The sequence below is a fragment of the Pyrus communis genome, chromosome 17 (assembly GCF_041283825.1).
Source record: "Pyrus communis isolate YQ-2024b chromosome 17, ASM4128382v1, whole genome shotgun sequence".
Lineage (NCBI taxonomy): Eukaryota > Viridiplantae > Streptophyta > Magnoliopsida > Rosales > Rosaceae > Pyrus > Pyrus communis.
Genome location: NC_142581.1, coordinates 16,605,293 through 16,631,366, shown reverse-complemented (window position 1 = coordinate 16,631,366; position 26,074 = coordinate 16,605,293). Strand labels below are relative to the sequence as shown.

At 39.4% G+C, this 26,074-nt stretch overlaps 2 protein-coding genes across 2 annotated transcripts; one reads left to right on the top strand and one right to left on the bottom strand.

Moving 5' to 3' along the window:
• Window positions 1–1,483: 1,483 nt before the first annotated feature.
• Window positions 1,484–19,588, top strand: LOC148689542 (uncharacterized). The gene is made up of 3 exons (XM_088688493.1): window positions 1,484–2,017; window positions 5,077–5,947; window positions 19,575–19,588. Exons 1-3 carry the CDS (start codon window positions 1,484–1,486, stop codon window positions 19,586–19,588), a joined length of 1,419 nt encoding a protein of 472 aa, XP_088544619.1.
• A 216-nt stretch (window positions 19,589–19,804) lies between these two features.
• Window positions 19,805–21,802, bottom strand: LOC148689541 (uncharacterized). The gene is made up of 3 exons (XM_088688492.1): window positions 21,691–21,802; window positions 20,011–21,196; window positions 19,805–19,820 (listed from the first exon to the last, which is right to left on the bottom strand). Exons 1-3 carry the CDS (start codon window positions 21,800–21,802, stop codon window positions 19,805–19,807), a joined length of 1,314 nt encoding a protein of 437 aa, XP_088544618.1.
• Window positions 21,803–26,074: the final 4,272 nt, after the last annotated feature.

Genomic DNA, 26,074 nt, shown 5'->3' with positions numbered 1-26,074 from the left:
TGATTATGAACCAAAGTTGCACATCACAATTAGGTTCATGATTAGAGACATTTGATCAAATCCACACATCATATGGTTGATCATATCCAAGTGAAACAAACTCAAGAAATAGGTAGATGAATGAGTACAAACTAACTTGACAAACATGGACTTAGTTGAGCAATGGTGAAACCGAATCCCTAGCTTCATTTCCATTGATACTATCCCATTACATTAGTTGTTGATTCATTTATTTGTGTTTACTTCATTTTCTCATGCTTTCAAGTTACAACAACAAATCTGTCTATTTAGACTAGTTTGATTCATTTCCAAATCTGCCTAGTTTGTTTAGTTTGATTCATTTCTTAGAGTTCTTGCAAAACAAGTAGTTACATAGGTCCAATTAGTCCATGCGGATTCGACACCCTTGCTTGTGCCATTATACTAAATATATTCTAGCATTAGGAAGGAATTATACATCAACAAAAGCTTAATGACTTTTGATATGTATCTTTGTTATGCATCTCATATAAAGAACTTGAAAAAGATAATTTGGTTGTAATGCGTTTTCATTCAATTCAATGAAATAAGGAAAACTTGAGAGTTAGTTGTGCGATGCAACTAATTTGGGGCGTTGTCATTCATAGTCTAAAGGAGTAATAACTGGACATTGGTTTGTATGCATATATCATGTGTGGAGAAGGACCCTCTAACTAGCCTTTTACCCATTTGTTTTACCTAAATTCGTTTTTCAAAAGTGTTTTCTACTAAGTTTTTGTTTTGAGTCTAAAATCCGTCAAAAACAATCGCCATGTTATTTAGTCTTCATATTTGAGTCAAAACTTGTTTTCCTTGAGTCTTTTGAGTCTAGGCAAGTCTTATTTTCGTCCAAAACCTTTATTGAGTCTAAAAGTGAGTCTTTTTGAGTTTTGGTTGCTGTTTTAAGTGTCTAAAGTTAGTTTTGAGTCCATAGAGTCTAATTTAGTGTTTTTGAGTCTTATTTACATAGATTAGCATCCCTAGTTAATCCCCGGTCTAGAACGATCCCTACTTACATATCTACTACAATTGTCACAAATAGGGTTTAATTTGTGTGTCAAGTTAATTTTCACATCAAATTTTGGCGCCGTTGCCAGGGATTAGCAAACTTGCTAATCCCTTGTGTTTGTGTCGTGTCTGTTTAGTGTCTTTTTGTTGTCTTTGTGTTGTTTTTAGTGTGCCGTGCCTATAGATTGCTGATTTGGTTGTGTTCTTTATTTTCAGGTACTAGTTTATGACTCGTCGTTCTCAACCTATTCGTGCAAACATATTGGATTTTGACGACGATTTTGAACGAACTTTGAGAAGAAAGAGGAAGCAACCGGAACCTTATCCACCTAGTTCAAGTTCAGATTCCGAATCTGAATTTGAAGAAGAAGAAAGCATGGTGGCGGACAATAGAACAATCAAAGAACTTTAGGCCTCGGGACTAGACAATGCCGTACCTTTGTGCATTCAATATCCTATGGCTGCCCAAGGCAAGACCGATGAGTTCGAATTGAAGTCTAGCTTGTTGCATCACATTCCCAAATACCATGGGTTGTCCATGGAAGATCCAAACAAGCATCTTAAGGAGTTTGAAGTGGTATGTTCAAGTATGACACCCATCAATGTCGATGGGAACATTTTGAAGATGAAGGCCTTTCCATTCTCTCTTCTAGAAAAGGCTAAAGATTGGCTATACGAATTGGCACCCGAAACCGTCACTTCTTGGGAAAGCATGAAGCGGGCATTCTTAGAGAAATTCTTCCCAACTTCAAGAGTGATTCTTTTAAGGAAGAAAATAAGTGGCATTCAACAAAACCAAGGGGAGTCCTTTCCGGCATATTATGAACGTTTCAAGACTCTAGTTGCATCATGCCCTCAACATCAAATGAAGGAAGAACTTTTAATTCAATATTTCTATGAGGGGCTTCTTCCAATAGAGAGACAAATGCTAGATGCCTCGGCGGGAGGTGCTTTGGTTGACAAAACGCCCGTGGCTGCCAAGGTTTTAATTGCAAATAGAGCATTGAATGCACAACAATATGAAGGTGTTGGTCAAAGAGACACCCCACGGCAGCAAGTGAATGAGGTAAGTTCCCAATCCGACATTCAATCTCAATTAGCTAATCTTACTTCTATTGTCTCTCAGATGGCCGAAGAAATGAGGATTCAAGGTCCAAGTGTATGCGGTGTATGTTCTATCCAAGGACATCCTTCGGACAAGTGCCCTCAATTGATTGAGAATGGGGGATGGGAGAATGCAAATGCCATTGGATTTCCAAGCCAAAATCAACCAAGGAATGATCCATATTCCAACACATACAATCCGGGGTGGAGAGACCATCCAAACTTCAAATGGAGGGAGCCTCAACAAACTCAACAACAAGGAGGCTTTAGGCAACAACCCCCGGGGTTTTACACTAAAACCTACGGCAATGATCCAATACCACCCCAATCCGCCCAAAATAATCAAGGTACGTCTTTAGATAATGCTACACTTCTTAAGTGATAGGAGCATATTTAGGCGACTTAACTAGCTTATTCTTGTGCATTTGTGCTATTATTTCTTAGTTAATGTCGTATTACAACTCAATTTCGTGTGTTTGTAGGTCCTATGGGTTAAAGTATCAAGAAAGTGCATTTTGGTGCATTTTGGAGCTATTTTGGACACTAGGTGGTGAGCTTGCATGTGGGCTAACATGGATGGACGAATTTGGACTTCAAGAAGGTGGAAATGTGATAAGAAGAGGAAGGAACTAAGCTTTGGACAAAGTGGATAAGGAAAGTGCAAGAAAAGAGGAAACCTTATCCAAAACATTATCTAAACATTATCCAACCTTATCCAACATTATCCAATTATCCAAAACATTATCCAAACCTTATCTCATCTTATCTTATCCAAACCTTATCATGTCTTACTCCTAATTACATGGGGACCTAAATGGATCATTCTAGAACCTATTTCTAGAAGCATCCTAGTCTAGAAGGGCCAAATCTGCCACAAAACCTATTCTTTCTAGAAACCCTAGAAAAGTGGCGCCCAAACCTTTCTAGAAGGCTTTACCTTGCCTTGCAAGGCAAGCTACCCTCTCCCCTAAATCAGCCGCACCTTCCTAGGCCCAATCCCTTTGGGATTCTGAATTCCAAGGCCTAATCCTTGTGGATTTGGGTATACAAATCAGTTTATAGAACTATGTGGGCCAAAACCTTCTTCTAAGTGGATTTGAATCACCATGGCCGAATTCTAGGGCCCTAATCCACCAAATCAGCTAAGTAAACCCTAATCTAATAAACCCTAGGACTATATAAACATATTTTCAGCCACAATTTCTTACCACCCCCTTATGCTATTCAGAAACCCTTGTGCCGCACCTCCATTCTCCATTCTACACATCCATACACCTCCCTACACATCCATACATCTCTGCCGCACCCTTCCCCACCATAATCAACCATCCTCCATCCCTCCAAACTAGAAAACACCATCCAAAACCACCAATTCCATCACCCTAACTTTGTGCCGCAGCAAGGAGGAGGAAGAGGAGCCAATCTGTGCATCGAATCCATCTTGGAATTGCTGAGCATTTAGGTGTATTCTTTCTTATGATTTCAATGTTTAAATTCAATACTTTTTGTTGTGCAAGCATGAGGAACTAATCCCCCCTTTGGCTAGGGGGGAATTTCGAAACCATGGTTATATTTGCATGATGATTTGATTACTTTCAGTTGTGATTTCATGAATGATGAATTCAATTTACTTATCTATTTTAATTAAAACTTGCTTATGTATATGAATTGAGAGTGCACGCTTGATTTGCATGCATAAACATGATGCTAGGGTATGAGGGAACTTCACCTAATCGTTGGGAACTCACATCCATGAGTAGTTAAGATTGTTGGTCGCAATTATGTTAAGTAAATTCTTGGTATAAGTATCATGCGCTTTCATAGTTACGAATGCCTCGTCAACACCTATGATTTCCATAGAACCTAATGATCTTTGATTGTCTTTCTATCATGCGCTTTCATATAGAAAACTTTTAAGGAATAACTTGATTGCAATGCGCTAATTCCATTCAATTCAATGACCTAAGGGAAATCTGAGAGTTAATTTAAGCGTACCTAATTAACTTGGGGTGTTGAGGTTCATAAATTCATCGAATAAGCAACTGGAGATTATTTTGTATGCAAGTATGCCATGTGTGGAGAAAAACCTCCTAGCCATCTCACCATCCATTTAATTTCACCAATTTCGTCAGAATCTGCCTATGTTACATATTTGTTTTGTTTGTTTGATTTTCGTCAAAAACCAAATCCCCAAGTGTCTTAGAGTGTCTAATTAGTTAGAATATGTTTTAGATTGTGTTTTTGAGTGTTTTGATTCAAGTTGTTACCCAAATTCGTCCAAATTAGTGAAAGTGCTCAAAACTGCCCAGAAAGTGTTTTTAAGGCAGTTTTGAGTGTTTTGGGGCTGTTTTGAGTCTTTGGGTTTGTTTTAGTGTTTTTATTGTTTAGCTTTGCATTCTTTGAGTCTAGTTTAGTGTTTTAACCTTTGTTTTACGTTTTTGAGTCAGTTTCCAAGTGATTTAGCAATCCCTCCTAATCCCCGGTTTAGAACGATCCCTACTTATTTATATGCTACAATTGTCAAAAGAGGGTTAATTTGTGTGTTAAGTTAATTTTCGCATCATTAAGTTACTTACCAATTTGTCTCAGGGGCAAGAAAATCAAACCAAAGCAATGCTAAACCAAGACAAAAGGGTGGACCACTTAGAGAAACAAATTGGACAGATTGCGGAGTTTGTAGGACAATTCCGAGACCAAGGCAAGCTCCCTAGCTCAACCATTGTCAATCCAAAGGGAGGGTTCGAATCTGCCAAGGCAATCACGTTGAGAAGTGGTAAGGAAGTTGGAACCACCCCAAATCCGTCCAAAACAAGTCAAGAAGAGGACTTGTTGCTGCAAGAAGAGAATGAACAAGGCACAAAGGCCACGGCAAGGGAGGAACCAACCTTGCCGCATCCATCTACCATCCCAAAACCGTCCAACACCCCTAAGGTAAGTCCAAATTCGACATTGTCAAGTTCTATTCCACTAAATGTGCCCTTCCCTAGCAGATTTAGGCAATCAAAGAAAGAAGAGAATGAGAAGGACATTCTGGAAACCTTTAGGAAAGTTCAAGTCAATATTCCGCTCCTTGATGCAATTAAGCAAGTTCCTAAGTATGCGAAATTTTTGAAAGAGCTTTGCACCACAAGGAAGAGGATTTCAAATAAAGAGGTGGTACAGGTAAGTGAGAATGTTTCGGCAGTGTTACAAAGAAAACTACCACCTAAATGCAAAGATCCAGGTAGTTTTACAATTCCTTGTGTTATTGGAAATACTAAATTTGAACATGCTATGCTAGATTTAGGAGCTTCAATTAATGTCATGCCCTACTCAATTTATGCATCTATGAACTTGGGAGAACTTAAAAACGATGGTGTGATTATTCAATTGGCCGATCGTTCTAATGCCTATCCAAAAGGAGTTTTGGAAGATGTGTTGGTGCAAGTTAACAATTTGATCTTTCCGGCGGACTTTTACGTGCTTGACATGGAGGATTCACCCCATTCTACACCATTGCCGATCCTACTTGGAAGACCTTTCATGAAAACAGCCCGCACTAAGATCGACGTGTTCAAAGGAACTTTAACGATGGAATTTGATGGGGAAGTTATTGATTTCAATCTTTCTGAAACTATTAAATATCCTAATGACGATCATTCTTGTTTCTCTATTGATATACTTGAGTCATTGGCGCAGGATTTTCTTGAGTCATTGGACAAAGACCCACTTGAAACCACAATTGCCGAAGGAATAGGTAGAGCACCAAATCTGGCCGTGCATGATGATGGCATTGCCGAAATGGTGGCTTCACTCGAATCATCTCCACAATATCAAGGTAAGCCCCCAAACCCAATTTCAATTCCCGTTTCTACTAACAAGTTATTACCTTCAGTGATTCAAGCACCCGTTCTTGAACTTAAACCATTGCCAAGTCACTTGAAGTATGTCTATTTGGGAGACAAAGAAACGTTGCCCATCATTGTTTCTTCATCACTCACGGCAATGGAGGAGGAGAAATTGGTTCGCGTGTTGAAAGAGCACAAAACAGCCATAGGATGGACCTTGGCCGATATTAAGGGAATTAGCCCTACAACATGCATGCATCGCATACTTCTAGAGGAGGGGGCTAAACCAACTAGAGAGGCTCAACGTCGGCTCAACCCTCCAATGATGGAAGTTGTGTGATGCGAAATAATTAAGCACACAAATTAAACCCTCTTTTTGTCAAATTGTAGTAAAGATGTAAGTAGGGATCGTTCTAGACCGGGGATTAGGAGGGATTGCTAAACACTTGGAAACTGACTTAAAAACTCAAAAACAAAGTTTAAAACACTAAACTCGACTCAAAGAATGCAAAACTAAAAGTTAAAACACTTAAACAAACCTAAAACCCAAAACAGCAACTAGAAGACTCAAAACTGCCTAAAAACTACTTTCTGGGCAGTTTTGAGCACCTACACTAATTTGGACGAAATTGGGTGAAAACTTGAATCAAAATACTTAGAAACACAAATCAAAACACTTTCTAACTAATCTAAGACTTCAAATTAAAGGGGGATTTGTTTTGGACGAAAATTTAACATAAAACAGAAACTTTAAACTAAACAGATTGTAGAATGTTTTTGGATAAAAAGGATGGATAAAAGGCTAGTTAGGAGGTTCTTCTCCACACATGTCACACTTGCAAACAAAACGATTTTCAGTTGTTCTTCCAATAAATTATAAATACTCAACGCCCCAGATTAACCGTGAATTGCACTAATTAACCCTCAGTTTTTCCACAAGTTATTAAGTTGGATGATTGCATACGACAACTCAAAACATTCCCTACAAGTTCCCTACATGAATTGCATAATAGAGATACAAGCAAGAATCATTAAGTTCTATGAAAAACATAAGCATTGACGAAGCATTCGTTACTATGAATTGCATGAAACTTATGCTAAGAATTCATTCAACGCGATTGTTTTCAAGCAACCTTCACTACTTGTGATTATAAGATTGTAACTATTAGGTGAAACTCCCTCATAATCTAGCATCATATTCATGCATGAAAACTAAGCGTGCACTCTCAATTAACATACACAAATAAGTTATCAATCAAATAGATGAACGAATTGAATCCATAACTTATGAAATAACAACTGAATGTAATCAAATCATATTGCAAGCATGCACATGGTTTCGAATTCCCCCCTAACCAAGGGGGTTTAGTTCCTCATACTCACAACACAAAGAATATCAAAATTAAACATGGAATTCAACGGAAAGACAACACCTAAAACGTTCCAGCAATCCTCAATAGAATGGCATGAACGTCCCAAGCTTTTTCTCCTCCTCTTGTCTGCGGCACAAGAACTAGGACAGGCTCTAGGGGTTATTTAGATGGATGAGTAGGTAAGGAATGATATGGTAGTGTTTAGGGGACATGGGGGTTGCGGCAAAGTGTGAAAATATGGCAGATTGGTGGAGGAAGGCTGCGGCAAGGGGGCTGAATATATTTTGACGAATTTCTGATTTGTGGAGAGGGTTCTCTATGCGGCAAGGTGGTAAAACATATATATATATGCAGCCAAACCCTAAAGAAATCAGGTTAGACAAATGGGCTAGGGTTTGGGTGCGGCAAGGGTTGGAAATCCACCAGAAAATAGGGTTTCTAGAACATTAGGTGCGGCATGGGCTTAGGGTAGATGGATTAGGGTTTAACTTGGCAGAAATTAAATGATTAGGCCCTAGGGTGCGGCTGATTAAGTGGGCTAGGATTAGGGTTTAGGTGCGGCATGGGCTTAGGGTCCACAAGGAGTTAGGGTTTAGGTCATCTAAAAGCCCAAAGCCAAGAATAGAAACTCACGAAAATGGAAACCTCCAAGAATAGAAACTTCCAACTTTAGAAACTTTGGTTGCCAATTCCGACTTCTTTGCTCTTCACTTTCATTTCTTCATTTCTTAAGCTCCTTTGACCTTCAACCTCATCCATTCCTCGTGCTCCATTTGCATACACCACATTCCAGCTCAGTTTTGCTCCAAAAGCTCCAAATTGCATCATTTCATGTAATATGTCCTATAAACCTGAAAACACATGAAAGTAGCTTAAAAGACTACTTTAACGAAGAAAACATAACAAAAATGCATAAGAACTAGCTAACTAAGGCGCATAAATATGCTCCTATCATAAGAACTAGCAAACTAAATTGATTTCTAACTAATTCGACAAGAAAGTAAAGGGGGATTTAGGTTTTGACGAATTTAAATTAAAAGAACAGATTGTAAGTAAAAACAGATAGTAAAGATGAATGTGATGAAATGAATGGAATGAATGGAAAGTTAGCTACGGGGTTCATCTCCACATATGTTATACTTGCACAATAAAACGATTTCCAATTGCATTTCAATAAATCATTAATTCTCAACACCCCAAGTTGACCGTGATGCACTAATTAACCTTCAAATCTTCCTAATGTTATTGAATTGGATGGGTTAGCGCATACAACAATTCAAAACATTCCCCACAAGTCCCCTACATGATTGCATAATAGAGATACAAGCAAGAATCATTAAGCTCTATGAAAATTACAAGTATTGACGAGGCAATTGTAACTATGAATGCATGATACTCTTGCCAAGAATTCATTTAACGCGATTGTTTATAAGCAACCTCCACTACTTGTGAATATAAGTTCGTAACTATTAGGTGAAACTCACTTATATTCTAGCGTCATATTCATGCATGAAAATTAAGCGCGCATTCTTAATAAACATTCATAAATAAGTTATCAATCAAACGGTTAAACAAATTGAATCCACAACTTATGAAACGCAATTAGAAGTAATCAAATCAAAACGCAAGCATAAACATATATTTCAAATTACCCCCTAGCCAAGGGGGGTTTAGTTCCTTATGATACAAAACAAAGAGAATCAAAGAAACACCTAAACATTCCAACAACTCAAACTTGAATTGTATGAACGTTTAGGCACTCTTTTCTTCCATGCCTCATTCGTACAAAACAAAGAGTATTGAAATTAAACATAGAAATCAAAGAAACACCTAAACATTCCAACAACTCAAACTTGAATTGTATGAACGTTTAGGCACTCTTCTCTTCCTCTTCGTTGTAGCACAAGGTCTAAGGATAGTTTGATGGTGTGAATGGTTTGGGGAGTGGTGAAGATGGAAGGATGGTGTTTGGATTGTAAGGGAGTGGTGCCTCAAGGCCACGGCACCAAGGGCAGTTTGTGATGGTCTACATTCTGAAAATGGAAGAGTTTGTGTTGTGGTATGTACAATGGATGAATTTCTGAAATGGAGGAGTGAATGAGAATGAATGCAATGGATGCTTATTTATAGGTGAAATGGGGGGAACATGACAGCTAGGAGGGAATGTGGCTGCATGTTTGAATGATTAAAGGATGCATGTGGGTTGGAATTGCATGTGCAAGGGGACAATCTGAAAATGCATGTGAAAGCATGTGTTGGCTGCAATGATGAAATGGATGGGAGTGCATGTGGCTTAATTAATTAAAGGGAGTGCATGTGCAATGTTTTAAAGGATGGAATGCATGTGAATATGATGGAAATCTGATATGGTGATGGGAGATGCATGTGGCTGATTTATGCATGTGATTAAAGGGAGTGCATGTTTGAATGATTAAAGGGGGAAGTGCATGTGGGTTGGAAATATAAAAGGGGAATGCATGTGGCTGCAAGGTGTGGTGAATGATGATGAATGCATGTGGATTAAAGAGTGAATGGTGGCTGCAAAGTGAATGAATAATGAAATGGGAAAGCATGTGCAAGGTTTTGGTGTGAATGATTGAATGTGCATGTGGCTGCAATGGATTAGGAATCCTTCAATTTCGTCCATCCTCTTGGCTCCAAGCATATGATATCCATTCCAATCTCTAATTTGCTCCAAAATGCTCCAAAATGCATCTTTTTGCTTCCTTAGCCATATGAACCTAAAAACACACGAAAATGGCTTAAACTACTAAAACAACTATGAATTAACAATATAAATGCACGAAAACAAGCTAAGTAAGTCGCCTAAATATGCTCCTATCAGTTCCCTACATGAATTGCATAATAGAGATACAAGCAAGAATCATTAAGTTCTATGAAAAACATAAGCATTGACGAAGCATTCGTTACTATGAATTGCATGAAACTTATGCTAAGAATTCATTCAACGCGATTGTTTTCAAGCAACCTTCACTACTTGTGATTATAAGATTGTAACTATTAGGTGAAACTCCCTCATAATCTAGCATCATATTTGATGCGAAAATAGTTAAACACACAAATTAACCCTATGGATGACAATTGTAGTAAATGAGCAAATAGGGATCGTTCTAGACCGGGGATTAACTAGGGATGCTAATCAATGTGAAATTGACTCAAAAACGTAAGAACACAATATAAAACACTTACTAGACTCAAAGAATGCAAAACTAAACTTTAAAACACTAAAACAAACCAAAAGACTCAAACATCACCCAAAACACTCAAAACTGCCTTAAAAACACTTTCTGGGCAGTTTTGGACACTTTGGTGAATTTGGACGAATTTGTGTAACAAATTGAATCAAAACACTTAAAAACACAAACTAAGACACTTTCTAACTAAGTTGGACACTAAAGTAAAGGGGGATTAAGGTTTTGACGAAATTAAATTAAATAAAACAAGTTAATAAACTAGGCAGATTGTATAAACGGATTTGAGAAACAAGATGATGGATGGATTAGTTAGAGGTCCATTCTCCACACATGACACATTTATATATGAATCGATTCTCCAATTGCTTTTCATTATCTATGATGCTCAACACCCCAAGTTAACCGTGATGCACTAATTAACTCTCAAATTTTCCTTATGTTATTGAATTGGATGATGCATGCGACAATTCAAATCATTCTCCAATGGTTCTCAACATGAATGCATAGAAGAGATACAATGAGAGATCATTATGCTCTATGAGAATTATAAGTGTTGACGAGGCAATTGTAACTATGAATGCATGATACTTTTGCCGAGAATTCAATTAACGCGGTTGTGACTAGCAACCTTCACTACTCATGTTTATAAACTTGTGACGATTAGGTGAAACTCGTTTATAAACTAGCATCGAGTTTATGCATGAAGACTAAGTATGCATCCCTAATCAACATACAAAAACAAGTTTTTAATAAACATGATAATTGAATTACAATCACAACTTAACAAATCACAATTGGAAGAAATCAATTCATATTTCAAACATGTTCATGGCTTCAAACTTTCCCCTAACTAATTAGGAGTTTAGCCACTCATGATTACAACAAACTTAGAGAGTAATAACAAAGTAAACATTGAAAACAAGAATCGAAGTACACCTAAAAATTCCAACAACTCAATCTTGAATTGTATGAACGTTTAGGCCTCTTCTCCTCTAGTTGCTGCGGCACAAGGGGTTTTGGTGAGTTTTGGGGGTTATGGATGATGTAGAATGATGTGTTTAGGGTAGGGATGGATGTAGGGGAAGGCAAGGAGTGTTTTTGGGCAGAAAATATGAAGAATGGTGAAGTATGGTAGTGCTAGAGAGAGAGGAGGAATTTCTGGCGTGAATGAATGTGTATGAGAGATGGTTTTCTGCAATGGAAGAGTGTGTGTTTTGTGGCTGCAATGCATGCTTATTTATAGGTGAAATGGGGGGAACATGATGACTAGGAATTAGGTGGAAAGCTGAAATGGTGATGGGAGATGCATGTGTTTTGACAGAAAATAAAAGGGAATGCTGGAAATCTGGAATGGGAACCCACGGCATGGTTGTTTTCTGGTGGTGAATGGGTGATGTGTGAATGTGGTTGAATGATTAAAGTGTAAATGATTAATGAATGGTTCTTTGTTGATGGTGGAAATCTGAAATGATGAAGTGGAATGTGCATGTGGCTGCAATGGTAAAGGATGGGAGTGCATGTGGATTAAAGGTTGGAATGAACATGAAATGCACGGTTTTTTTTTTTAGAAATGATTATGGATGCATGTGTTGAATGATTATGGGTGTATGTGGGTGGAAATGCATGTGGGAATGCATGTGATTTGGCTGAAATGAAAGGTAGTGGGAAGTGCATGTAAGCCACGGCAAGGAATGCATTTTCTGAATGAATGAAGGCAGGTTATGTGGAAGGGCTTGAACAAAGGTAGAAGCACGGCACAAAGGTGATTGTGGTGCAATGATGGTGTTTTGCACGGCAATGATGGGGAAAGAATGTGTGGATGCATGGTTGTGTTGGTGATGAATGTGAACTCTTTGTTCTTCATTTTCATTCCTTTGGTCTTCAATTTCGTCCATCTACTTGGCTTTAAGCATATGCAATCCATTCCAATCTCTAATTTGCTCCAAAAGGCTCCGAAAGGCATCCTTTTGCATCCTTAGCCATATGAACCTATAAACACACGAAAATGACTTTAAACACTAAATTAAGTAAGAAAACACAACATAAATGCATAAGAACTAGCTAACTAAGGCGCATAAATATGCTCCTATCAATATTCATGCATGAAAACTAAGCGTGCACTCTCAATTAACATACACAAATAAGTTATCAATCAAATAGATGAACGAATTGAATCCATAACTTATGAAATAACAACTGAATGTAATCAAATCATATTGCAAGCATGCACATGGTTTCGAATTCCCCCCTAACCAAGGGGGTTTAGTTCCTCATACTCACAACACAAAGAATATCAAAATTAAACATGGAATTCAACGGAAAGACAACACCTAAAACGTTCCAGCAATCCTCAATAGAATGGCATGAACGTCCCAAGCTTTTTCTCCTCCTCTTGTCTGCGGCACAAGAACTAGGACAGGCTCTAGGGGTTATTTAGATGGATGAGTAGGTAAGGAATGATATGGTAGTGTTTAGGGGACATGGGGGTTGCGGCAAAGTGTGAAAATATGGCAGATTGGTGGAGGAAGGCTGCGGCAAGGGGGCTGAATATATTTTGACGAATTTCTGATTTGTGGAGAGGGTTCTCTATGCGGCAAGGTGGTAAAACATATATATATATGCAGCCAAACCCTAAAGAAATCAGGTTAGACAAATGGGCTAGGGTTTGGGTGCGGCAAGGGTTGGAAATCCACCAGAAAATAGGGTTTCTAGAACATTAGGTGTGGCATGGGCTTAGGGTAGATGGATTAGGGTTTAACTTGGCAGAAATTAAATGATTAGGCCCTAGGGTGCGGCTGATTAAGTGGGCTAGGATGAGGGTTTAGGTGCGGCATGGGCTTAGGGTCCACAAGGAGTTAGGGTTTAGGTCATCTAAAAGCCCAAAGCCAAGAATAGAAACTCACGAAAATGGAAACCTCCAAGAATAGAAACTTCCAACTTTAGAAACTTTGGTTGCCAATTCCGACTTCTTTGCTCTTCACTTTCATTTCTTCATTTCTTAAGCTCCTTTGACCTTCAACCTCATCCATTCCTCGTGCTCCATTTGCATACACCACATTCCAGCTCAGTTTTGCTCCAAAAGCTCCAAATTGCATCATTTCATTTAATATGTCCTATAAACCTGAAAACACATGAAAGTAGCTTAAAAGACTACTTTAACGAAGAAAACATAACAAAAATGCATAAGAACTAGCTAACTAAGGCGCATAAATATGCTCCTATCAAATTCCCCCACACTTAGCTTTTGCTAGTCCTCGAGCAAAACAAAACAACTAAAGTAAACAAGACGAAACAAAACAAACAAAACATAACCTAAACCTTCCAACGTTTGCCTCAGGGATTTCCAATGAACATGATTTGTCAAAGATCATTACTCACATAGTTTTTAGTCTTCCTTCCCCTCAAGCACATACTTAATCATAGTCACCATTCACTAATTCACATTTAATCAATTAAAACACATTTTGAATGTAGTAACATGCCTTAGAGAATTCCCTCAATTCCTCACTAGTTACGCACTCAATTTTCACTCAGACTTTCTGACTACACACCCTACACTAGTTATATGTGAGAAGATTGATGTAGATATGAAAACGAATGCTCACATATATGTTTCACAACGAATGCAATTTCTAGAGTTAAGAAGCATGTTTAGATATGATCTCATGAATGGAATGCTACTACTTAGATGCGAGAACCAGTGACACCATATGCTCATACCAAATTCAAACTCCACAAATTGACACACATAACACTCAAGATAGAAGTTAAGGGTTGTAATGGGGCTTGGGGTGTTGGTTAACAAGGAAAGGATAGGGAAAACAAACGTTCTTCAAGCAATAGTAAGCAAAGCAACGAAATTGAGACTTAGAATTCACTTAGATTGCAGAAATTAACTTTAAATCACAAGGGAAAGATTTAGACAACTCCTTAGGGCCGAATTCATTGTTTTGGACCCTTACTTCAACAAACAATACTTTGGAACTCTTTTTCTTAACTTTTCAACTTTTTCTTCATTTTTTTTTTCTTTTTCCACGAATTTTTTTTTTTTTTTTTTTCCGTGCCTATAGCACACAATTCCTCATGAAAAACACTTCCCCCACACTTGTTTTCTGCCAACATAAATCAAAAGGACTTCAATTTGAATCATGCTTTGCTATGCTTCAAGAACAAGAGTATGGATAGTCCTAATCTAGGCTAGGTGAAGGAAACATGAGTTAACAAATAATGAAGGCTAACAAAGCTCAATGGGGTTAAAAACCTACAAAACATAATGACATAGGGCACACGGCTTTTTGGCTAAGGTGGTGGTCACTACACAACTTCATCTTGAATGTGTGTTATGCAAATCAATAACATGCTTTGAATGAAATGGGTATGAGTTCTAGCATTTGGAACTAAATGATGAAACGCCTTCTAAGTAGCAACCAAGCAATGAATAATGAGATCATGCAACGACTTTAGAAAACAAAGAATGCACAGATTTTAACTCTCCAAATAAACGTTTAGGCTCAAGTCTCACAGGGATGTAGCGTTAGTTTGAGTTCATTCCTTCAAGCATGTTACAAAAACTGATTTTTATCATTTGTGATTACATGTGCATTCGTAAATTATAACTACAACCAAGCATAAACCAAAGAGTATATCAAACGTCCATCCATGTTTGTAACATTCTTTAACCATCATGCAATTAAAAACCAAATCCTCATCATTGCGTTGGAAGGTGACCTATGACACAAACAAACACACAAAAACAACTCTTTTTGGGTTTTTCAAAACAATTTTTCAAATTTTTATGGTATTTTCGGATTTTTAAGTCAACACACTCTAAAACACTCTAAAATAGCTTAAAAACACTTAAAAACAGTGGGAAACAAGTTTAGACATGTTAGGTGGTAATACCCTACGAATTTCATGCAAAAATATCTCAAAACAGAATGTTACCCCCCCACACTTAAACTAAACATTGTCCTCAATGTTTTAGACACAATTAAACACATTACACATAACATAAAGTAAGTAACAAAGGAAAGGGTTTAGGGACGCAAATCTGAGTGTGGGGCGCTTTCTAGGTCCTCCTTTGTTGAATGCATGGGTTGCCTCCCAAGTAGCGCTTGCTTTTACGTCGTACAGCCGGACGAAGACCTCATTCACTCCTTACTAGGGCCCACGGCTTCCAAGGGTATGTCATCCACGGCATGCTCCACAAAGGTGTCATAATAGGGCTTCAAACGATGCCCGTTCACCTTGAATTCATGTCCCGTTTTCAAGCTTTGGATTTGGACTGCACCATGAACAAAAACATTAGTAATAACAAATGGTCCAATCCACTTAGAACGTAGCTTACCGGGAAACAAACGTAATCGGGAATTGAACAATAACACTTTCTGCCCAATTGAGAATGATTTCCCACGGATCATGTTGTCATGGAAAGCTTTGGTCTTTTGCTTGTAAATGCTTGCATTATCATACGCCTCGTGCCTTATCTCATCAAGCTCATTTAATTGCCATCTCCTTTGACTTCCCGCTTCACCGAGGTTCATGTTAAACTTCTTGATGGCCCAAAGTGCTTTGTGCTCCAATTCAACGGGAAGATGGCACGCCTTGCCATAGACAAGTCGAAAGGGGGACATCCCAATGGGGGTTTTGTACGCCGTACGATACGCCCAAAGTGCATCATCTAACCGTAAGCTCCAATCCTTCCTTGTTGGCCCAACGGTCTTCTCAAGTATTTGCTTGATCTCTCGGTTGGAAACCTCGGCTTGGCCATTCGTTTGAGGATGGTAAGGTGTAGAAACCTTATGGGTGACATGGTATTTCCTCAATAACGCTTCAATGGTCCGATTGCAAAAGTGTGACCCTCCATCACTAATGATCACTCGTGGCATTCCAAACCTTGCAAAAATGTTAGTTCTAATAAAATCTGCAACCACTTTAGAATCATTAGTCCGGGTGGCCTTGGCTTCCACCCATTTTGACACATAATCAACCGCAAGCAAAATATACATGAAACCATACGATGAAGGGAAGGGACCCATAAAATCAATACCCCAAACATAAAAAATTTCAACATTTAGGATAGAAACCTGCGGCATTTGGTCCTTTGCACTAATGCCACCCATTCTTTGGCATTTATCACATGTTAAGCAAAACGTTCTAGCATCCTTAAAAATACTAGGCCAATAAAATCCACATTGTAACACTTTGAGGGCCGTGCGTTGTGTGCCAAAGTGCCCTCCACATGCATATGTATGACAAAAACTCAAAATTGAATGACATTCAGAATCATGCACACATCGACGTATAATCTGATCGGGACAAAATTTCCATAAGTATGGATCATCCCACACATAAAACCGTGCATCATGCCTAAGTTTGTCACGTTGGTGCCTATTGAACTCACTTGGAATACGTTTTGACACCAAAAAATTAACTATATCAGCATACCACGGTGTACTAACCTTTATGGACAGCAATTGTTCATCGGGGAATGTCTCTGCAATGGGTAGGGACTCCTCATTATGCACCATGCGGCTTAGGTGGTCAGCCACCACATTCTCCACGCCCTTCTTATCCCGAATCTCAATGTCAAACTCTTGTAGAAGCAATAGCCATCGAATTAGTCTAGGCTTGGCCTCTTTTTTTGTGAGCAAATACTTGAGAGCTGCATGATCAGTAAAAATAATAACTTTAGTCCCAAGTAAATATGACCGAAACTTATCTAATGCAAATACCACAGCAAGTAATTCTTTTTCAGTTGTTGAGTAATTTAATTGAGCATCATTTAATGTTCTAGAAGCATAATAAATAACATGAGGTTGTTTGTCCTTCCGCTGCCCCAAAACAGCACCAATCGCATAGTCCGAAGCATCGCACATCAACTCGAATGGAAGGCTCCAATCTGGAGGTGTGATAATGGGAGCCGAAGTGAGAGCCTCCTTGAGGTGCTTGAATGCCGTGGAGCATGCATCATCAAACTCAAACGCCACCTCTTTTTGCAGCAATCGGCATAGTGGATGTGCAATCTTTGAGAAATCCTTTATGAACCGCCTATAAAAACCTGCGTGACCAAGAAACGAACGAACCTCTCTAACCGAAGTTGAAGAGGGTAAGTGACGAACAAGGTCTACCTTAGATTTATCTACTTCAATGCCTTTTTCAGAAATAATATGTCCTAGAACAATACCTTGTTTAACCATGAAGTGACATTTTTCCCAATTAAGCACAAGATTTGTTTCAACACAACGTTGCAAAATCAAACTAAGATTACTCAAACAACCATCAAATGAATTACCAAACACACTGAAATCATCCATAAAAACCTCAATAATTTTCTCAACATAATCTGAAAATATGCTCATCATGCATCTTTGAAATGTAGCAGGTGCATTACATAAACCAAATGGCATGCGACGATAAGCAAATGTACCAAAGGGGCATGTAAAAGTGGTATTTTCTTGATCATCCGGGGCAATAACAATTTGATTATAACCAGAGTATCCATCAAGAAAACAATAAAATGAATGACCTGCTAACCTTTCCAACATTTGATCTAGGAACGGCAATGGGAAGTGGTCCTTCCTCGTGGTGGCGTTTATCTTCCTATAATCAGTGCATACACGCCAACCGGTTTGGATTCGAGTGGGCACTAGCTCATTCTCCGCGTTTTCCACAACCGTCACTCCAGATTTCTTCGGCACACATTGGATCGGTGAAACCCACTTACTATCCGAGATAGGATAGATAACTCCACAATCTAACAACTTGATTATCTCCTTCTTCACAACTTCCATCATCGGAGGGTTAAGACGGCGTTGAGCCTCTCTAGTTGGTTTGGCCCCCTCCTCAAGAAATATATGATGCATGCATGTGGCGGGACTAATACCTTTGATATCGGCCAATGTCCAACCTAGGGCAGATTTGAATTCCTTCAAAACACGCACTAGTTTCTCCTCTTCTTGTGCCGTGAGTGATGAAGAAATGATGGCCGGTAATGTCTCCTTTTCCCCCAAGAAAATGTACTTCAAATGGCCCGGTAATGGTTTGAGATCAAGGGTAGGTGCCTGAACTATAGATGGAAGCAATTTGTTAGTCGAAATGGGAATGGACTCACGGTTAGTATACTTACCATCAAGCTTAGGTGAGGACTCAAGGGCAGCCACAACTTCAAGTAATTCTTCACTAGGGGGCACGGCATGGGATGACTCTTGTATGCCGTGGGCATGCATGCAATCTGCCCCCTTTGTTTTAAGTTCCATGCCTCGTGTAATGACTTTTTCAAGCGCATCGTCATTCAAATCGTCGAGATATCCCTGCGCCAAAGAGTCAATTATATCAATAGAAAAGCATGAATGGTCCTCACTAGGGTATTTAATGGAATCAGAAAGATTAAAATTAACAACTTCCCCATCGAATTCCATGGACAAAGTTCCACAATACACGTCAATCTTCGTCCGGGCCGTCTTCATGAATGGCCTTCCAGGTAGAATGGGCAGCGAAGGAGCATGGTCCGATTCATCCATTTCGAGGACATAGAAATCCGCCGGGAAGACCAAATGATTAACCTGCACAAGAACATCTTCCAAAACTCCCTTTGGATAGGCGTTAGATCTATCGGCCAATTGTATTATTACCCCATCATTTTTCAATGCTCCTAAGTTCATAGATGCATAAATGGAATATGGCATAACATTTATAGAAGCACCTAAATCTAGATCCTTGCATTTGGGAGGTAGTTTGCGTTGCAAGATGGCGGACACATTCTCACCTACCTTTACCACTTCCTTAGTCGACATCCTCTTCCTAGTGGTACACAACTCCTTCAAGAACTTAGCATACCTCGGAACTTGCTTGATTGCATCTAACAAAGGTATGTTAACTTGAACTTTCCTAAAGGTTTCAAGGATATCCTTTTCTGCCTCTTCTTTCTTCGTTTGCATGAACCTACTAGGAAAAGGCACATTTGAAGGGAAAACATTAGTATGAACCGAATTTGACCCATTTTTACCTTTATTGGCCGACTTGGACAGATTTGGGACCATAGGGACTTGCGGCAAAGGTGGAATCACCTTTACCGTGGGCAACCTTGTTTCTTCCTCTTCCATTTGCAAAATTTCATCCTCGTTATGACCTGTTTTTGATGTAGGAACTGCCCCAACTTCCTTACCACTTCTTAGGGTGATTGCTTTGGCTGATTCGAAACCTCCCTTCGGATTTGGAATGGTGGAACTAGGGAGTTGTCCGGGATCTCGAAACTTACCTACAAACTCGGCAATCTGCCCAATTTGTTTCTCAAGTTGATCCACCCTCTTATCTTGGTTTTGCATAGCCTTCGCTTGATCTTCCTGCCCATTAGACAACTTAGTTAGTATCTTAAGAAGTGCATCATTGTCAAGAGACGTACCTGAGGCACTTGGGCCGGATTGGGCTTGATTTTGGGGTGGGCCGTAGGTTTTGGGAAAGAACCCCGGGGGTTGTTGCCTAAAGCCTCCTTGGTTCTGAGGTTGCTGGGGATCCTTCCACTTGAAATTTGGGTGGTCTCGCCACCCCGGATTATACGTGTTGGAGTATGGATCATGTCTTGACTGATTTTGGCTTTGAAATCCAATAGCATTCTCACTCTCCCATCCGCCATTCTCGATGAGTTGAGGACACTTTTCGGAGGCATGTCCTTGGATAGAACATACGCCACATACCACAGGTCCTTGCATTTTCATTCCCTCGGCCATCTGTGACACAATGGAAGTAAGATTAGCTAACTTTGAATGAAAATCAGGTGCGGAACTTATCTCATGAACCTGCTGCCGTGGGGGTCCTCTTTGGCCTACTCCTTCATACTGTTGAGCGTTCAATGCTCGGTTAGCGATCAAGACCTTGGCATCCCTGGGCGTCTTGTCCACCAATGCTCCACCCGCCGAAGCATCAAGCATTTGACGTTCTAGAGGTAGGAGACCCTCGTAGAAATATTGCAAGAGCAACTCCTCCTTCATCTGATGCTGTGGACAAGAAGCAACAAGTGATTTAAATCGTTCATAATACGTAGGAAAAGACTCACCTTCTTCTTGCTGGATTCCGCTTATCTTTTTGCGTAGGAGGATGATGCGAGAAGTTGGAAAGAATTTCTCCAAGTACGCTCTCTTCATACTCTCCCAAGAAGTGACAGTGCCGGGAGCTAACTCATATAACCAATCTTTGGCTTTATCCATCAAAGAGAATGGAAAAGCCTTCATCTTCAAGATGTTTCCGTCAACAGTGACGGGAGTCATACTAGAGCAAACTACTTCAAATTCTTTCAAATGTTTGTTAGGATCTTCCATGGACAAGCCATGGTATTTAGGAATATGATGAAGCAAACTTGACTTTAATTCAAACTCATCCGTCTTACCTTGGGCAGCCGTGGGGTATTGAATGCACAAGGGTGCGGCATTACCCAATCCCGAAGCTGCAAGCTCCTTGAGTGTCCGGGTGTCCACCGCCATGCCTTGTGGTTCTTCAAATACTCTTGCCGTGGGTTCCTCCTCCTCCTCTAGGACTTGTTCCTCGAGGTCAGATTCCGGGCTTGGTGGATTTGGTTCGTGTTGCTTCCTTGTCCGTCTCAAAGTCCTCTCAAAATCGTCGTCAAAATCCAAGATATGCTCACGAATCGGAAATACTAAATTTTACAATTCCTTGTGTTATTGGAAATACCACCTAAATGCAAAGATCCAGGTAGTTTTACAATTCCTTGTGTTATTGGAAATACTAAATTTGAACATGCTATGCTAGATTTAGGAGCTTCAATTAATGTCATGCCCTACTCAATTTATGCATCTATGAACTTGGGAGAACTTAAAAACGATGGTGTGATTATTCAATTGGCCGATCGTTCTAATGCCTATCCAAAAGGAGTTTTGGAAGATGTGTTGGTGCAAGTTAACAATTTGATCTTTCCGGCGGACTTTTACGTGCTTGACATGGAGGATTCACCCCATTCTACACCATTGCCGATCCTACTTGGAAGACCTTTCATGAAAACAGCCCGCACTAAGATCGACGTGTTCAAAGGAACTTTAACGATGGAATTTGATGGGGAAGTTATTGATTTCAATCTTTCTGAAACTATTAAATATCCTAATGACGATCATTCTTGTTTCTCTATTGATATACTTGAGTCATTGGCGCAGGATTTTCTTGATTCATTGGACAAAGACCCACTTGAAACCACAATTGCCGAAGGAATAGGTAGAGCACCAAATCTGGCCGTGCATGATGATGGCATTGCCGAAATGGTGGCTTCACTCGAATCATCTCCACAATATCAAGGTAAGCCCCCAAACCCAATTTCAATTCCCGTTTCTACTAACAAGTTATTACCTTCAGTGATTCAAGCACCCGTTCTTGAACTTAAACCATTGCCAAGTCACTTGAAGTATGTCTATTTGGGAGACAAAGAAACGTTGCCCGTCATTGTTTCTTCATCACTCACGGCAATGGAGGAGGAGAAATTGGTTCGCGTGTTGAAAGAGCACAAAACAGCCATAGGATGGACCTTGGCCGATATTAAGGGAATTAGCCCTACAACATGCATGCATCGCATACTTCTAGAGGAGGGGGCTAAACCAACTAGAGAGGCTCAACGTCGACTCAACCCTCCAATGATGGAAGTTGTGTGATGCGAAATAATTAAGCACACAAATTAAACCCTCTTTTTGTCAAATTGTAGTAAAGATGTAAGTAGGGATCGTTCTAGACCGGGGATTAGGAGGGATTGCTAAACACTTGGAAACTGACTTAAAAACTCAAAAACAAAGTTTAAAACACTAAACTCGACTCAAAGAATGCAAAACTAAAAGTTAAAACACTTAAACAAACCTAAAACCCAAAACAGCAACTAGAAGACTCAAAACTGCCTAAAAACCACTTTCTGGGCAGTTTTGAGCACCTACACTAATTTGGACGAAATTGGGTGAAAACTTGAATCAAAATACTTAGAAACACAAATCAAAACACTTTCTAACTAATCTAAGACTTCAAATTAAAGGGGGATTTGTTTTGGACGAAAATTTAACATAAAACAGAAACTTTAAACTAAACAGATTGTAGAATGTTTTTGGATAAAAAGGATGGATAAAAGGCTAGTTAGGAGGTTCTTCTCCACACATGTCACACTTGCAAACAAAACGATTTTCAGTTGTTCTTCCAATAAATTATAAATACTCAACGCCCCAGATTAACCGTGAATTGCACTAATTAACCCTCAGTTTTTCCACAAGTTATTAAGTTGGATGATTGCATACGACAACTCAAAACATTCCCTACAAGTTCCCTACATGAATTGCATAATAGAGATACAAGCAAGAATCATTAAGTTCTATGAAAAACATAAGCATTGACGAAGCATTCGTTACTATGAATTGCATGAAACTTATGCTAAGAATTCATTCAACGCGATTGTTTTCAAGCAACCTTCACTACTTGTGATTATAAGATTGTAACTATTAGGTGAAACTCCCTCATAATCTAGCATCATATTCATGCATGAAAACTAAGCGTGCACTCTCAATTAACATACACAAATAAGTTATCAATCAAATAGATGAACGAATTGAATCCATAACTTATGAAATAACAACTGAATGTAATCAAATCATATTGCAAGCATGCACATGGTTTCGAATTCCCCCCTAACCAAGGGGGTTTAGTTCCTCATACTCACAACACAAAGAATATCAAAATTAAACATGGAATTCAACGGAAAGACAACACCTAAAACGTTCCAGCAATCCTCAATAGAATGGCATGAACGTCCCAAGCTTTTTCTCCTCCTCTTGTCTGCGGCACAAGAACTAGGACAGGCTCTAGGGGTTATTTAGATGGATGAGTAGGTAAGGAATGATATGGTAGTGTTTAGGGGACATGGGGGTTGCGGCAAAGTGTGAAAATATGGCAGATTGGTGGAGGAAGGCTACGGCAAGGGGGCTGAATATATTTTGACGAATTTCTGATTTGTGGAGAGGGTTCTCTATGCGGCAAGGTGGTAAAACATATATATATATGCAGCCAAACCCTAAAGAAATCAGGTTAGACAAATGGGCTAGGGTTTGGGTGCGGCAAGGGTTGGAAATCCACCAGAAAATAGGGTTTCTAGAACATTAGGTGCGGCATGGGCTTAGGGTAGATGGATTAGGGTTTAACTTGGCAGAAATTAAATGATTAGGCCCTAGGGTGCGGCTGATTAAGTGGGCTAGGATTAGGGTTTAGGTGCGGCATGGGCTTAGGGTCCACAAGGAGTTAGGGTTTAGGTCATCTAAAAGCCCAAAGCCAAGAATAGAAACTCACGAAAATGGAAACCTCCAAGAATAGAAACTTCCAACTTTAGAAACTTTGGTTGCCAATTCCGACTTCTTTGCTCTTCACTTTCATTTCTTCATTTCTTAAGCTCGTTTGACCTTCAACCTCATCCATTCCTCGTGCTCCATTTGCATACACCACATTCCAGCTCAGTTTTGCTCCAAAAGCTCCAAATTGCATCATTTCATGTAATATGTCCTATAAACCTGAAAACACATGAAAGTAGCTTAAAAGACTACTTTAACGAAGAAAACATAACAAAAATGCATAAGAAATAGCTAACTAAGGCGCATAAATATGCTCCTATCATTGTGAAGAAGGAGGTTATCAAATTACTTGATTGCGGAGTGATTTATCCTATCTCGGATAGCCGTTGGGTCTCACCAATTCAAGTGGTGCCAAAGAAATCCGGAGTGACGGTGGTGAAGAATGCTGAGAATGAGCTTGTGCCAACACGCATCCAAACGGGTTGGAGAGTTTGCATCGATTATAGGAAGCTCAACGCCACCACAAGGAAGGACCACTTCCCTTTGCCGTTCATTGATCAAATGCTTGAAAGGTTAGCCGTTCATTCTTTTTATTGTTTTCTTGATGGATATTCGGGATATAATCAAATTGTCATAGCTCCGGATGACCAAGAAAAGACCACTTTCACGTGTCCTTTTGGTACTTTTGCTTATCGTCGCATGCCATTCGGTTTATGCAATGCACCGGCCACCTTTCAAAGATGCATGGTAAGTATATTTTCAGATTTTGTGGAGAAAATAATTGAAGTTTTTATGGATGATTTTAGTGTATTTGGAGATTCGTTTGACGATTGCTTACATAATCTCACTTTAATCCTAGAACGATGCATTGAAACTAACCTTGTTTTAAATTGGGAAAAATGTCATTTCATGGTAAAACAAGGCATAGTTTTAGGGCATATAATTTCGGCCAAAGGGATTGAAGTTGACAAATCAAAAATAGATCTTGTACGCTACTTACCCTCTCCTACTTCGGTTAGAGAGGTTCGTTCTTTTCTTGGACATGCAGGATTCTATAGGCGATTCATCAAGGACTTTTCAAAAATCTCCAACCCCCTTTGCCGACTTCTCCAAAAGGATGTGCCATTCAAGTTCGATGAAGAGTGTGAGAAAGCCTTCAAACACCTCAAGGAAATGCTCACTTCGGCCCCCATCATTATTCCACCAGATTGGAGCCTTCCTTTCGAGCTTATGTGCGATGCCTCGGATTATGCATTAGGAGCTGTTTTAGGCCAAAGGAAGAACAAGCAGCCACATGTCATCTATTATGCATCCCGGACCTTGAATGATGCCCAATTGAACTACTCCACAACGGAAAAAGAACTTCTTGCTGTTGTTTTTGCTTTAGATAAATTTCGTTCTTATTTACTTGGTACTAAAGTTATCATTTACACTGATCATGCAGCGTTGAAGTACTTACTCACCAAAAAGGAGGCTAAACCAAGGCTTATTCGTTGGATGCTTCTACTTCAAGAGTTCGATATCGAAATCCGGGACAAGAAAGGAAGTGAAAATGTGGTGGCTGACCACTTGAGCCGCATGGTACATGAAGAAGAGGCCGTACCTATCCCAGAGACATTCCCAGATGAGCAATTGATGTCCGTCGAGGTAAGTGAGCCATGGTATGCCGATTTAGTGAATTATTTGGTGTCTAAACAAATTCCAAGCGACCTAAATAAACACCAACGTGATAAACTTAAAAGGGAGGCTCGGTTTTATGTGTGGGATGATCCTTATTTGTGGAAATATTGTGCGGATCAAATCATTCGTAGGTGTGTGCATGAATCGGAGTTTAATTCAATTTTAACGTTTTGTCACACTTATGCATGTGGAGGTCACTTTGGCACTCAAAGGACGGCACGTAAAGTACTTGAAAGTGGTTTTTATTGGCCTACTATATTTAAAGATGCAAGAACTTTTTGCATAACATGTGATAGATGCCAAAGAACCGGAAATATAGGTCCAAAGGACCAAATGCCGCAGACACCTATCCATGGTGTCGAAATTTTTGATGTTTGGGGTATTGATTTTATGGGTCCTTTTCCTTCATCTCATGGTTTCCTTTATATTTTACTTGCGGTTGATTATGTGTCGAAATGGGTGGAAGCAAAAGCCACCCGTACTAATGATTCTAAAGTGGTTGCAGATTTTGTCAAAACTAACATATTTGCTAG